We start from the raw sequence: 16,696 nt of genomic DNA, 5'->3' as shown, positions 1-16,696 counted from the left end.
GATAGATAGATAGATAGATAGATAGATAGATAGATAGATAGATAGATGGATAGATAGATGGATAGATAGACAGACAGACAAGCAGATAGATAGTAAATAAGCCTGCAGTCAATTCTATGGCAGCCACCAACAGGACCGAATTTTTTTTTTTTTTTCAAGACAAGGTTTCTCTGTGTAGCCTTGGCTGTCCTGGGCTCACTTTGTAGAACAGACTGACCTCAAACAGCGATCTGGCTCCCCAAGTGCTTGGATTAGAGGTGTACAAAACCACACCCAGCTATGACTAGCTATTCTTAAAAGTGCATTTCAAATGTCATGCTGTCAGGGAAACACTTGATGCGATGCACATTATAGGCCTGCCCTGATGCGCACACACAAAAAAGAAAGGGTGCTTTAATCATGAGCTACAATTTTTATCCTTAACAAAAACAATATGAAATTACCAAAAAAACAATTATTTAATGTATAATTTTGGCGTGTGAAATATAACTTATTGAGAGGAAAAATTACACTTGTTCCTCCACTTACGAGGAAATAGATGATACCGTTAGCTGAAATTGTATAGAAGGACTAGTGAAACAGTTCTACATATAAAAGCATATTCAGTCCACAGGACCCACTAGGTGGGAGCCGAGAACTGACTCCCCACAGCCGCACTCTGAGCTGCAGCCACGCTGTGACACACATCCACATTCAAAGGGATGAAGGTGCAGCTCAGTGTAGAGTGCCTGCAAAAGCCTGGTCAGACCCCAGCCCTGCTAGACTGGGCGTGGCGGCCTAGGCCTGTAACCCAGCCCACGAAAGGCTGAGGCAGGAGGGCCACAGGTTCACGGCCACCCTGTGCCACAAGGTGACCTCAAGGCCAACTGGAGATATATGCAGCAAGAGCAGGAAAGGAAACACCTTAGCCGTGCCTGTTGGCTGATGACTGTAAATGACTCCTGAGACACTCAACTTCGTAAGGGGAAGTGCTGGCTGAGGCTCACAGTTTCGGAGGCGTCAGTCTAGAGTCAACCAGCCTTTTACTTAGGCCCGTCAGTGGGCAGATGGTGAGGAGTACTGAAAGAAAAAAGGAAAAAATGGGGCTAGAGAGCATCAAGCCCTTTAGGCCAGGTCTCACCTCTTAAAGCCGCTGCCGTCCAACGGCTGTAGACCAGGAACTAAGCCCTTCTCGGCAGCTCCTTTGAGGAACACTTCCAAGCCAAACCATAACCACGGAACCTTCTGAACACCCTGCTTTAAATTCTCTGTAAACTGTGAGGTGTTGATTGTTTTCCCTCCTGATTTCAGGGTTAACCAGTCTCTGCCACTATGGGGCATCAGGAAAAGAAAAAAAAAAAAAAAAAAGGCTCATACTGCATGCATAGAGCTCACCTGGGAAATACCTACATTCAGAACCTGAATGAGGGTCTCTACTGAGGATGCATCACGTCTTCAGAACTGTAAAAGCAAAATAAGACAGCTACAAGACATCAGGGGCCATCTGCACATGAAACGTACAAAATGGTCTCTGCAGTTTTGAAACTGAATCTCCTACCACTCAGACAGCATTCCAGCCGAGCCCACATCACAACAGCCTCGGGATCTATAACACTTAATTAGAACAGTTCATGCAAGATACTTGCCTAGATTTAATTATAAAGGCTCCTTTACCCAATATCTAATATCCATTTGGGGAATATAGAAGACACTGAGAATTATTCTACACAGAAGCAACACAACACTCAGTTGTCAACAGAATAAACACTTCCCAGTACTGTTTATAAGCAGTTTTCCCCAAACTTAACATTTCTTTCGTAGAATCATGAGGCTCTTGCCCTTAGGAGGCCTGTAAGCTCTGCAGAGACATGCACATATGCCTGGCGCTCCGGAGGCCTCCTCCTTACTATGGGCTTCAGTCCAGATAAAGCGGCAGATGCCAGTCTGCCATGACCATCTTCAGACAGCTTTACTTCTCCCTTTGCTGCTCCAACCAGGCACCCACATCATGGCCACATAGAAGCAGCCTGGACAAGCAGGAGGACGGAGTGACTGCAGATGGAGAGAGATTGAAGTACAAAGGGGCAAAGCAATATCTAGACAGGCTGAGTGCCGCTGGCACACTCTCTAGCCTCAGTAAGCCCTGTAAGTAATCACATTACAAGTTTACTTCCAAATGTGTACTTGGGCAAACTGATCTTTGATATTAAGCAAAAACACAACTAGGTCATCAGCCTTTTTCCCCGGTCTTCATAGTCCTGAGTACAACGCAGCATGAAAAAGGACTGGCACAGTAAGTTCACACATGCAAACCTTGTTTCAAATGCACAGCAGTGAATTACAAAACTGTACAGAAAACAAGATGGCAAATGAGAAAAGGTAAATGGCAAACACTTGAGGAAGTCAAAATGAGAAAGCCATGTAACAATAAGCAATGGTAACCAAGTATAAGCAGCTTCTTTGGAAGCAGGAGCTGTGAAATGAAATGGCAGGCCACTCGGAATGTCAGCAGGAGCTGGGACAAGACAGCCGCTGGCGGACAACAGGTAAATGGAGCTGCCTGCTCTGTTTCAGCTCCCACAGCTTTTGGAGTCAAAATCAGAAGCAGTGAGTGGTCTGTTGCTCACAACCTTGACCTTAAGACCCAGACCTGGGTGCAGAACGCACAATGCCAATGGGACCACTAGAAAGCTGCTGGCTGGGAAAAAGAGTGTGCTGCTTTGTTTAAGTCCTGGGGGTTAGGGGAAGAGGCAAGGGATAGGGAGGGCGAGAGAAAAACCAGGAAAGAGGAAGGCAAAGAGCAGGAAGCATGAGGTAGGGAGGTGATGAAAGGGAAGGACATCTCAAACCTTACCACACATAGAGCCTCTAGACCACACTACAAACTAAGAGTATCACCCACAATTCAGCAACAAACGAAATAGGCCAGAAAAATTATTTTTGCCAGTCTGGCAACACTTTTCAAATACATTACTTTTTATAAGTGAAACTATAAGCATGTTGTTATTTTTATACCTCTCCTCAGATTATCAGACAAACCTTATCCTTCAATACATCAACATTACTGAGTCATTGCTAGTCTTCCTGACATCTAAACATCCATCGTATATTCGTTCCTCATTGCTGTTGACACCAGCACTACACACGGCTTAAGGCCACAGCTTTTAACACTGTTCTAGACAGCACAAGTCACAGGAGGCCACAAAGCACTAAGGCGGGGGCCATCATGCTGGCTCTCCTTCCTGAAGGCACAGGGACAGAATGCAGGCCTTGCTTTTTTTTAAGTGTCCTGTGACTCAAAGCTCCTACTCTTGCTTTCAGCTTCTCCCCTCCCTCTGCCAGTGTGCCTCATTAAGAGAACCCTTGTGATTGCATCAGGCAATCAGGTAACCCAAACCAATCTTCCAATCACCAAGTACCACATAAGTGAATATGATGTAATGGCAGCTAAGAGCATGAAAGTATGTACCACGAAGCCTGCCAACCTCAACTTAAGCCCCAGGACCCACATAACTGAAAAAGAAGGCTGACTCCCCCAAGTCGTCCTCTGACCCCAACACACACAGTTACACACACAGTTACACACACAGTTACACACACACACACACACACACACACACACAGCATGCATGTGCAAACATGCACACAAAACTAAGCAAACATATTATAAAATGCTTCCATAATCACAGATTAGAAACTGAACACGTCTAGAAGGACTTCTGCATCTTCCAGGCTTTTGTCCTTGATAAACCTTATTAGAGTCAAACAGAACAGTTACTAGTGAACAGGCTTTTAAACACCTCACAAAGGAAGTGACAACTAAGTGAAGGGTATGACTAGATTATAAGACTTTTTAGGATATGGACTTACCATTAATAAGCAATAAGAAACCAAAGAAAGAGTAGTGACCATAGTCAATACCTCTACTGTTTGTTTGTTTGTTTGTTTCTTTGTTTCTACAATGATATGCAAACATCAGAAGCCAGAGAGCCCCATGCTTGTCGTTCTGAATTTGGAACAGCTTCAAAGCATCTGAATAGAGATGTCAGGAGAAGCAACAGACAGTGAGGGTGCCGCAACTGAGCAGTGGGTGCTTGCCCTACATTCAAGGCCCCAGGGCTCATCCCCAGAACAGAAGAGAGAGAGAGATTTGCTTTCCTCAGAAACGTAACACAATAATTACATCCTGTTATCCTATGCCTTTCTCTCCCCCTGGAACACAAGGCCCATGAGAGCAGAGAGCAGGCTGTTTCTGCTCAGGCTTCTGCGTCTAACGTCTCTTCACACTCAGCCCATAAAATGCAGTGATAGAGCCAGAAGCTGGAAACAACCCAGATGTCCCTCAGCTGAGGAAAGGATACAGAAATTATGGTACATTTACACAATGGAATACTACTCAGCAATTAAAAAAAAAAAAAAAAAAAAAAAAGAAATCATGAAATTTGCAGGCAAATGGTGGGAACTAGAAAGGATCGTCCTGAGTGAGGTAACCCAGAAGCAGAAAGACACACATGTCACTCATAAGCGGCTATTAGCCACATAATATAGGATAAACATACTGAAATCCACAGACCTAAAGAAGCTAAACGACAAGGAGGACCCTAGGGAAGACGCTTAATCTTCATTCAGAAGGACAAACAGGATAGACACTGGAAGCAGTAGAAGACAGGGAATAGGAAGAGAGGCTACCACAGAGGGCCTCTGAAAGACTCCACCCAGCAGGGGATCGAAGTAGATGCTGAGACTCATAGTCAAACTTTGGGCAGAGTGCAGGGAATCTTATGAAAGAAGAGGGAGATAGAAAGACCTGGAGGGGACAGGAGCTCCACAAGGATAGCAACAGAACAAAAAAATCTGAGATCATGGGGTCCTGCAGAGCCTGATGCACCAATCAAGGACCATGCATGGAGATAACCTAGGCCCTCTGCCCAGATGTGGCCCATGGTAGCTCAGTCTCCAAGTGGGCTCCCTAGTAAGGGAGCAGAGTCTCTGACATGGACTCTGTTGCCTTCTCTTTGATCACTTCCCCCTGGTGGGGCAGCCTTGCCAGGCCACAGATGAAGAGGATCCAGATAGTCCTGATGAGACTTGATAGGCTGGGGTCAGATGATAGGGGAGGAGGACCTCCCCTTTCTGTGACCTGGGAGAGGGAGATGGCAGGGAAGATGGAGGGAGGGTAGGGCAGGGAGGAGAGAAGGGAGGGGACTACAATCAGGATATAAAGATAAATTATAAGAAATAAAAAAATAAAATAAACAAAATAAAATGAAGAAACCCTCAAGAGTATGGTAGTGGCACACCTTCAGTCCTAGCACTCGGGAGGCAGAAGCAGATAGATCTCTGAGTTCGAGGCCAGCCTAGTCTACAGAGCAAGTTCCAAGACAGCCAAGGCTACACAGAGAAACCCTGTCTCAAGAAAACAAAGCAGGGATGGAGAGATGGCTCAGAGGTTAAGAGCACTGGCTGTTCTTCCAAAGGTCCTGAGTTCAATTCCCAGCAACCATATGTTGGCTCACAGCCATCTATAGTGAGATCTGGTGCCCTCTTCTTGCCTGCAGTCACACATGCAGGCAGAATGCTGTATAAATAATAAATAAATAAATCTTTAAAAGAAAGAAACCAGAACAAACAAAAACCTCACAAATATTATTCAAAACAATGAACTGTGCTTTGTCTTGAGGAGGGAAGCCATATGCTAGAAGGGTGAGGACGAACCTGTGAGCAGTTCCACACTTAGATGTGGATGGTCCTCGCATCTCTGAAAGCAACCGCCCGCTCTAAAGCCGGAGCACCCTTGCGTCATTCTGTGCACCTCTAGTGCACTGCAGACACCAACTGACAGACACAGTGCTGATGGTCACCCAACCACCTAAACGCCTAAAGCTTTAATGCAGCACAGCTGTGGTGCTTCTGTGCGGAAAGACAGCTCGAGAGAGCAACACCACTCCCATGGACTAGATAAAGAGAAAAGGCCAATTGAGAGTTGGCATTCACCTTTCTCACATTCCTAGTTGGTGCCACAAAACACGCCACTCCCACTGCCATGCTGCCCATGCCATGAGGACTGTATCTGTCTGAACTACGAGACAAGGAGTTGCTTTTAGCCAGGAATTTGGTCCTAGGAATGAGAAAGAAACTAATCCAGCAGATGACCAAAACCCTGGGACAAATCACGGCTACGAATGAGTGCTTTATAAACACTAGAACATCAGTAAAGCTAAGCTGTGTTTTCTAAGAGTTGATCTCGTTTTCTGTGAGGTAGTACTTTCGTCCTTCTTAAAGAGATGCTTCGAGAAAAATAAAGCCATGATTAGGTATTATTTCATAGCCCAAGGTCTGATGACATTAAAATACACACATTTCCTCTGAGAGTATCATTCAAATTCACTATGTGTATATATTGCTAGAGGTCAAATTCAGGTGTCTCACTCACAACAGGCAAACACTCCACCACTGTGCTGCACCCCCACTCCCCACTTCTTTTGACCTGTAGAAAGTAACTTTGAAAACCTGCCCTTTATAATAATGGGAGTGTGTGTCCTAAGACCTTCTTGATTCTTTGCTGATAAGAGTCCCTGAAAAAAGAAATTGTTGTTGCTGCAAAGCACCAGTGCAGCAGACAGAAGGCCAGGGCTTGTGTCCTGCACGTCAGTTAGGTGAACCTTGCTGGCAGGGTTAGGGCCCAGTGGCAGGAACATAACAATTTTGTCCTTTTTTATTTTTTTTTTAAATAAGAACAAAAGAATGAAATGTTTCTCTTTGGGATTTTGTTTAGTTAAAAGTTCTGGTGAGTTCAGCAAATGCAGCTTACTGAGGGCATTTGCCAAGCATTTATGAAGCCTTGGGTTCAACTTCCAGAAAAAGAAAGGAGGAGGAGGGGAAGAAAGTGGAGGAGAAAAGAAATCGGAACTCTGTTAAATGGCCTAGTGCATGAACATATAAATGAATCTAACAACGTATACATGGAGCTATCAATACCAAGGCTTTTCTCCTGCGCAGACGCAGTTTCTGCCCAACTACTGAATGAAATGACAGCCCCTCTCTGGTGACTTCTGCCCCTGCTGCCCACTACCACAAGCTGCATGGATAATGGACTTTAGGAACAGCCGCCCACAGGCCAACACTTCCACTATTAGCTTTAATTAAGTTAATAAATAAAGGTCACAGTTCAATACAGCGTTTCATTAAATGTGGCAATGTTTACAATTTTTTAAAACTGTGTGTTCATCTGTACAATGCCACTATAAATTTATCTACAGATAGAATATGGTTTGCTTATGGAGTTATGCTGCATTTCAATTTAATTTTCTAAAGGAATTCAATTTATTCACTCCTTTTTCCCAAAATAGGTACATTTGTAGCATTTCTAACTGACAGTGGCATGACAGATGGCTGCAAGCGTGCTGGGCGCAGAATGGGCCTACCTGGCATAAAGAGACCACTACCACAGCAAAGAAGACTCCGCCTCCATCTGGCTCTAGACCATTCTGATGGTGGAAAAGATCGATGCTTTGATTCTTCCGTCGCTTTGTGTGTTAAATATTAATTTCTCTCTGAAATATCTGAATTATTTTTCATCTTGAAAAATAAAGACACACAAATTGTAGTTTTGAACGCAAATCATTATGCAGCAAGAAATGAGCCAGAATGCTTATGGTGCACAGAAGAAAGGGCTAAGCAAATTCTTAAAGGGATGTGCAGCAGGAGGCGCACTGCCATGTTAAAGGGAGCGTACTACTTTAAGATGGAATTCACACAACCAACACAGCTGACGCAACGTTCACTTTGTATACGTACAAAGCAAATTGTTATTTTGTTAAAAATAAGAGAGTGAAGTTAAATTTCTCTCGCAGACATACTGAGCTGGGCAATAACTGTATTTTTAAATACACAACCTGACAGGCACTATGGCGGCTAATAATGAACCAGCATGGGAGCCGTCTGATATATTGTTGATTACCCCATTGCCTGTCGGGTGTGCACAGACATGCTTACATATCATAGCCACACCGCCGCCATCCCCACCGCTAACACGCCAGCACCTTGATTAGTCCGCAGCTCCCAGGCGGCCATCGCTAATGCTGAATAATTCTCTTCAGCCTCCCACCACTGTTCTGCAAGATCTCCAATTAAACATAATGTCCCTGATGAGCCATATTAATGTGGACAAATCCTTAGCAGGCATCCTATCCTATTCCACTTTGCCCCCAAATATGAAAGAAGTAATTTAGCTAAGCCAAGATAATCAAAACATTTAAAATTGAGCGATACAATGTTTCTGCAGAAGTTTTTCTAAAGACAATAATAGCAGAAAAGAAAAAAATGTCTAAACATCTCAAATGCATTCTTCTCCTGATTAGTTCTTTATTGAGAGCTCTAGTATCTCAAACTTGCATAAGTATATACAGTATATCCCAATCTAAAAAAAAAAAATGCTAGTGGCTACATTTTATGAGAAAAGCAAGCAACAAGTTTTAAGCAACGATGCCATTCAAAAACCCTTTGATTTGCTGGGCCCAGACCTGGACTGTACTCTCATTACTCAGGACAGTGTGGCTGAAGAATCACTTAAGCTCAGGGGCTCAAAGCAACACAGTAAAACCACAGCACTCACCATTCCCCAACAGCATGTTAACTACCTAATCACCAGAATGAAACGAAACCTTGCTTCTCCCCAACACTTCTTCTCTTCATCCTTAATGAAGCTACCCAGCACCTTGTGATGGGCCGTTATGCTGTAAGCAAATCCTTCACTGACAGGTTGCAGCATAAGTATCTGTTTAATACTGATGAGTATTCAGAATAATCCTAGGGTTTTCAGTTGTGGTCTAGGTATTAGCGAGTGTTGCCAACTAAAAAGACTAACTGGAAAACACGGATCATAATGGCCAATTTCTCAACATATCCCTCAGTAGTCACAGCAATTTAAGAATGTGTTACTAGCTGGGATGGTGGCACATGCCTTGAATCCCAGAACCAGGGAGGCAGAGGCAGACAGATCTCTGTGAGTTCAAGGCAGCCTACTTACAAAGCAAGTTCTAGAACAGCAAGGGCAGATACACTAAGAAATCCTGTTTTGGAACCAAAAAAAAAAAAAAAAAAAAAAAAGAATGTGTTCCTTAAGGGGCTGACAAACATACACTTGATACCAACTCTGATGCCCAGAGTTCAACCCCTTACACCCCACAGCTCGGTAAGGGAAAGACTCCTACAAATCAGCCTCTAATCACATACCGATATGGTGCACACAACAGGCCTGGAGAAGTGGCTCAGCTGTTAAAACCCCTGGCTGCTCTTCCAGGTGACCTAAATTCAATTCCCAGAAGCCACAAGGTGGCCCACAAACTATCTGTGTGACTCCAGTCCCAGGAGATCCAGCACCCTTTTCTGGCCTCTGGGAACACCAGGTATACATGTGGTGTCCATGTTTGGGTGTACATGTAAGCAAACACTCATACACATTAGATAGATGGATGGATGGAATGGATGGACAGACAGGTGGATGATCTACAGATGACAGATAGACAGGTGATGGATGATAGGTAGACAGATGATAAAGAGATGACATATGATAAAGAGATGACATATCTCTTTATCAATCGATAGATACATACATACATACATACATACATACATACATACATAACTTAAAGCATATATAAGTGTATATAAAAAGAACACACTACTAAATACATCACTTTAAAGAGAACCCTGGTCACACACAAGCCTAAAATCCCAGTTACTAGGGAGGCTAAGGCAGAAGGTTCTGTACCTTCAAGGCTTTTTTGGACTACAGATAAGTTCAAGGCCATCCTAAGAAACTTAGCAAAACTCCTGTCTCAAAATTAAAAAAAGAAAGAAAGAAAAAAAACTCTTTTCCATCTTAAAAATGTTGAGAAATAACCTGAAGTCATCTAAAAGGGGGAAAAATGCTTGAGACTCTTACATTTCAACTACATTAATCTTGGTAGACATCTAAGGTAAAACTGGAAATGTGCTAACCATGATCTAAATATATTAATTCATAACGATATATATAGTTAAAGCAATGAGATAAAGCTAGTCCAACAGCCCCCTAAAATGTTTGTGCTTCCCTCAGGTCTCATACCACAGCCTACATTAATGTACTCCAATTGCATTTACCTGATCATTACCCTCTGGTTTGTTCAGCTGGAACCAACAGACACTAATTACTTCAGCATCATGAAGTCCTGCTTGTCCTCCGTCCCTCCCTAGCCAGCAGGGAAATGTCATCAAAGGTGTGACAACCACCTCCGATACTGTCACTCATCCCAGAGAACTCACAGGAAGCACCACTCAGCCTCATTATGGATGCTAAGGCTGGGCCCAAGGGCCCACCAGGAATCGCACCTTAACCAGCCAGTAGTGTGGGTAATATTTCCTGATTTTAGTCTTGTTTCAAAGCTACATAGCAGACAGTGATCATTTCAATTCAGCATGACCATCCACAAAACAATTATGTGACAATATAAGAGAGATGAGAGCCAGCCTTGGTGACACACGCCTGAAACCCAGCACTCAGGGAAGCAGAGGCAGGCGGATCTCTGTGAGTTCCAGGGCAGCCTGGTCTACAAAGGGAGTCCAGGACAGCCAGGGCTACACAGAGGAACCCTGTCTAAAAAAAATAAATAAATAAAAATAGGTAAATAGATAGATGAGGTTGAGGGCTGAAACAGAATCATCTTCCTCTGCTGAAATGAAGAGTCTGGACCTTTTCAATTTGGCTTGACTAAATCTTTCTTTTAAAAACTAAGTTTCTAACTTCAGTGGTTTAATAAAAATACTTTATTCCTTTACTTTACACTTAAAATACAAAGACTGAGTGGACACTCTCTAGGTGTATCTGGAAGGTAGAATGCAATCATCTCTAAATTCTCAGTCTGCTTGTTCACCAAGTGAAGGAAGCCCCTATTCACTAAAACAATTAAAAAGTTCTGATCCCTGTATTTAATATCTTCTCCGGAACCACCTAAAGTCACAGTAAACTAGGGACTAACAAATGCTGAGCTGTTCCTCCGTACTTTCTAAGCCAACATAACAGTGATAAAACCCTAATTAGCAAGTCAAGAAATTCTCCCACAGTAGCCCTGCCTAATATCCAGGGATTTATTGCAGACCTGTCTCCTCCCCTTGCTCTGACGTGAATAGCCCTAGCTTGCCCCAATTATTGAATTTGCTTTCCCTATCAACTTTCCAGGGAAATCGCTAGGCCAGAGGTTCACAACCTGTGGGTCAAGATCCCTTTGGAGGTTGAATGACCTTTTCACAGGGGTTGCCTAAGACAATCAGAAAACATGGATATTTATACTACAATTCCTAACAGTAGCAAAATTACAGTTATGAAGTATCAACAAAAATTAATGTTACGGTTGGGGGTCACCACAACATGAGCAACTGTATTAAAGGGTCACGGTTGAGACGTGAAGGTTGAGAGCCACTGCTTTAGGCCATTCTTCCATATTTATGTTTCGTTCAATTTCAAAACAAAAATACCGTGTTTTCTAGGGTTTAACATGAAAGAATACAACATAACCCAGAAATGATTTGCATCTAACTTATTGTTTCCCTGTATAAATCTCAACGTTCTAATACATGTCTTCAATTTTTCATGTTAAATTTAATTCACATAGTTTGTAGACTAGAATTATCCACTATTCTATAGCTCTTGTCTCAACACAGTTATCTAGTTTGTCTAAGAATGCTATTAAGTCATAGTCAAGACCTTGTGAATGAGGTTGCCAAGCTCAAAAGATGCATCAAAAGGGTCCCCAGCCCCTCTGCATGTGAGGTCAGTCAAGAGCGTCCTATGTGAAGCAGGAAGGACAGACCCTCACCAGCAACCAAACTTTCCAGTCTTGACTTCCCTGTTATTTATGAGCTACCTCATTTATGGCAGCATGTTGTCACAGTCTGACCAGGCTAACAGTGACCAAGACTCAAACATCTAAAGTCAGGAATGAGCATGGAGATATTGCCACGGACCTTACAGAAGTAAAATGCTAACAAGGAAATACCATGAACAACTTCATACCAATAAACTATGAAACCTAAGTAGACAGATTCCTAGAAATAGACAAATTCAGATACTTACTAAAGAATAAGAGGATCTGTAACCAAAAAAAAAAAAAAAAAAAAAAACCTCTCCACAGAGAAGGCACACCCAGACCTCATAGATGAATTATACCAAACACTTACAGAATGCCAACTCTTTACATGTGTTCCCTGCAAAACAGAGAGCTTTTCTATCCACAAGGCTATGATACTCAATTGTTTTTGAGTATGGTAGTTTTCTTTTTGTTTTTCAAGACAGGGTTTCTCTGTGTAGCCTGGCTGTCCCAAACTTCACTCTGTAGACTAGGCTGGAACCAAAGACAGGAAAACTACCAAGTAGTGTCTTTCAAATATAAACAGAAAGCTCAGCTCCTTCACAGTTTACAAAACCAAACAAAAATAACTGCATCTCTATACATTTACTTTTTAAAAAAAAATAGCACAGATACTTGCATAAAAAATAAAATTCTTCAGAATAAATACACCAAAGTAAGCACAGAACTTACTTTATTAAATTACAAGACACCATTGAAAGGAATAAGAGCAGCCTGAACAAGCAGAAGACAGGGACTTAGAAATGACACCCTAATTAAAAGCCCCAATGCACGGTCTTGCTTTAGGGCCCTCTTGAGCCTTCAGTAAACCATTATGGACAGAAACCTTATGAGGAATGAAAATAACTACTACTGAAATCATCAAATTAAAAAGAAAATTAACCAAGAATCTAGGATCAATCTTTTAAGTCAAACTATATATGCAAAACAAATTTAATTGCTTTTCATTAAAAGATACTTTAAACACAACCATCAAATAAATTAAGTAGTTAACACTTATTTTTTTGTATATTTATTATTAGTTTGCAATTCTTTCATCTAGATTTTTGAAAAGAAAATTCCAATAAGACAAAATAAGTTTCAAATAGAACACATTTTTTAAATCACCATGCTTTAAAGATCTTTCTACTAAATTAATTACTAAACTATTAAAGGTGACATTGTAAAAAACAGACCGAAAGGAAAACAGTGACTAAAAAGTATAGCTACTCATATCTAATCCATAAAGTTCTGATACTCTGCATTCTCTCCCCATAGAATTTCACTCTACTCATTCATAGCTCGTTACCATTAGAAAATACCTGTGTGTTTACAACGCCAAATAAAATTATATATCATTCATGACTATATGCTATACTTTCTCTTGTTCTGATCCAATTAGCATAAGCTGGCTCTCACCTGTCAAGCTCTCAGCTGAACACAGTAGCGCACTTAGGAAGGATTAGACAATGACAGCATTCCCTGAGTGCTGCTGAGGCTATGCGGGAGACGTGCATACACCAACACTGTGTAAACAGCCCATTCATCTTCCTACCTAACTTGTGCCTTGTTCTAATCTGTTTGTTGATGAGCAAGGAGCCTGGAAATCTTGGTCTGAAGCTTGAAAAAAAAAAAAAAAAAACGATAATACTTCCATTGCATTCGTGACAACAGTGGACAAGCAAATAGCTTTAAAAACTGAACACACCTTTTGCCAAGTGAAAAAAATATGAAGAAAGTATCTTTCACATCTGTCCTAAGGGACCCAAATTAAATCCTCATTGAAAGTAGGTAAAAATATACTTACAGAGCTGGCGTCAACATCGCTGTGAATGGCAACTGTCTTGATGCCCATCTTCTTGCATGTTTTAATAACCTAGTCAAAACACATCACCTATTAACCAAGGTCCACATGCAAAGGGACTTTCACATACTTCAGAGCAAAAAAGAAAACACTTCAAATTCTACTTACCCTACATGCAATTTCTCCTCTGTTAGCAATGAGAATTTTATCGAAAATCTGACAAGAAACAAAAAATTGTTATTATTACAAAAAAAAGCTTTTTCACAATTAACAATAATGTTTCTAGTAAACATTTACTTTCTAATATAATAGTAAATGTCATAAATAATTTGTTCATTTACAACCAAAACACAATTAAATTCATCTGTTTGGACCTGGCCCTACAATAACTTGGGTAAAGCATCAACTGACTAGGTTAGTCTATTCAATAACTAAGCTGTATGGCCACAGAGAAACATGCCTACCACTTTAAAAGGTTCTGGGTTCAACTTCCAGGTCTTGCTGCTCTTACAGAGGACCCAGCCTCAGTTCTCAGCACCTACATGGCAGCTCACAACCATCTGTAACTCCAGTTCCAGAGAACTGGAGTTCCAACACTCTTTTCTGTGTTCCTTGGGTACTAGGCACAAAATGGAATACATACATGCATACATACATGACAATAAACACTCATAAAATAAAATAAAAACAAAATAGAAGATACTCATGTATCTTAGAAAAGATAGCATTTTTTTTGCTTACATGGAAAATTTAAAAAAAAATAAAAACTGGAAAGACTTAAAAAGTCTTGAATTAACCTTTATAACATACATGGCTATGCTACCAGCCTGAGAAGTCAGTCTTTTTTTTAATTCATTTTTTTATATTAGCTACAGTTCTTATCCCAGCTGTATCCCGCTCCCTCATTCCCTCCCAATCCCACCCAAGACAGTCAGTCTTGATCTCGTGGACCCTTAAGATAATCTCCTCTCAGCAGGCCTGACACTGTCCAAATGGTCACAGTAGATCCCTGTTGGCCAGTATGTGCTCCCTGAGAAAACCACACCTCCACACGAGAGCCGCACTTGGAGCAGTCAAGCTCTAGTGTGAAACAGGCCGCATCTGCAGAAGCGCCAATATCGCTGCTCTTCCTTACACACTAAGCAACTGCAGGCAAAAGATGTACAATAAGGCGTTATAAAATCAAAGACATAGAAGTCCCTTTCACTTCCGGTTTAGGCAGTGACTCTCAGGCCCTCCAGAGCCAAGCTGCCCAGGGTGGAACCCAACAAATCCACATGTTCTCCTAGGGCAATGGGGGATGAAGTAAGCACAGGCTACCAGAGCTTCTGAGGATGACACAGTAGCCTGAAGTTTTAGCTCAGGTCCTCAGGGCCCTGAGAGCAGGAGAGCTGTCCCTGCCCCTCAGCAGCAGCAGCACTCAGGAGAGTAAGCCCTGCACCTCGCCTGGGCAGCACCGTATCACTGGCTGGTACCAGCCAGTGGAAGGCACGGGTGAGGGCATGAGGGCAAGAGAGCTAACCCTGCCCCTTGCTGGCTGCAGCACTGGGTGAACTATTGGGGGGGGCAGTGCTGAAGAGCTTACCCTCCTGGTATGGGTGTGGCAAAGCTGTCAGGCTGACCAACTCAACTACCACTGAGGCCCAGATCCAGGACTTTGAGTTGGCCCACCCCAACATCTACCTCATCTATAAACTGCTGGAACATGCAAAGGGGCCAGTCCTGCAGAACCAAAGCGGCAGGATCTCCATGACACAGGGCAACAACAGGATATCCAAGAGGAGTCCCAGTGAGGACCCAGTATTGGTGGTGTAGCAGAAGCCAGAGGCCTCACACCAGACCAAGACACACTTCAATGAACATTTGCAAGTAAAATGTGTGGTCAGAGGGACATACTCTAGGACACACTGTGACTCACGACAGCTTCCACAATGGGGAGGTTTTATGCTTTGTTTTGCTTTGCTTATTTTTTCTTTATTTTTGATTTTTATTTTACTTTGGGGGAAAGTCTGCAAAGGCAAAGGGCAGATATGTAGGAACAGGTAGATAAGTATGATTGGAGTACATGATGTAAACCTCACAAAAAATCAATAAAAAGTTAAAACCAAAAAAAAAAAAAAAAAAAAAAAGAACTCTAGTGACTGATATCATTCCTTCAGCATTTATGCCAGACTGTAAGGGGTATTTACAACCATCAAGAAAACTATGTGAAAGTCGGTATTTGCATTTAACACAGCATCTGTACATTTAGCTTGGCCCCCAAGGGTCAAGATAACAGGAGAGCTGGTCATACCACTCACTGCAGCCCCTCAGAAAGTTTAAAGCCCTGAAGATTCACCCTGGTCCCTGTCCCAAAAGCAACCAGTGCTATAAAGATATTCTTCCAGATAGCTATTAAAGAGTATATACAACAGAACCAAAAAAAAAAAGGGGTCTTTTCTGAGACTGATACTCCAACCAAGGACCATGAATGGAGATAACCTAGAAACCCTGCACAGATGTAGCCCATGGCAGCTCAATATCCAAGTGGATTCCCTAGTAAGGGGAACAGGGACTGTCTCTGACATGAACTCATAGGCTGGTTCTTTGATCACCTCCACCTGAGGGAGGAACAGCCTTACCAGGCCACAGAGAAAGACAATGCAGCCACTCCTGATGAGATCTGATAGACTAGGGTCAGATGGAAGGGGAGGAGGACCTCCCCTATCAGGGGACTTAGAGAGGGGCATAGGAGAAGAGGCAGGAGGAAGGATGGCAATGGGAGCGGGTGGGAGAGGTGCTACAGCTGGGATACAAAGTGAAGAAATGGTAATAAATAAAGAATAAAATAAAAAGAGCATACACACATGTAGTAAGCCAGCTTTGAACTCCCCTTCTGCATCAACAACTATCAGCATCAACTGCACTTTCAGTAGACAACATGGCACAATCACAACCAATTGTGCTACGTGCTGTGCTAAAGCTGTGTCCAGGATACTGGGTACAGCAAAGTGGTAGCATGAACAGGATAAAAGCACCCATGCTGAGA

General features: G+C 42.4%; 1 protein-coding gene across 1 annotated transcript in view; it reads right to left on the bottom strand.

Annotated features, from left to right (window-relative positions):
* Pcca (propionyl-CoA carboxylase subunit alpha) overlaps positions 1-16,696 on the bottom strand; it is a 191,914-nt gene that overhangs the window by 153,409 nt on the left and 21,809 nt on the right. The window contains exons 3-4 of the mRNA XM_055609596.1: positions 13,837-13,884; positions 13,672-13,740 (exon numbers count right to left, since the gene is read on the bottom strand). Of these exons, the coding sequence (XP_055465571.1) occupies positions 13,672-13,740; positions 13,837-13,884 (117 nt within the window). The remainder of the gene's footprint in view (positions 1-13,671; positions 13,741-13,836; positions 13,885-16,696) is intronic.

Source organism: Psammomys obesus, unplaced genomic scaffold (assembly GCF_907164565.1).
Source record: "Psammomys obesus unplaced genomic scaffold, mPsaObe1.curated_primary_1811, whole genome shotgun sequence".
In the NCBI taxonomy this organism is placed as follows: Eukaryota; Metazoa; Chordata; class Mammalia; order Rodentia; family Muridae; genus Psammomys; species Psammomys obesus.
The sequence above is the reverse complement of the archived record's forward strand: the minus strand, read 5'-3'. Positions and strand labels throughout refer to the sequence as shown.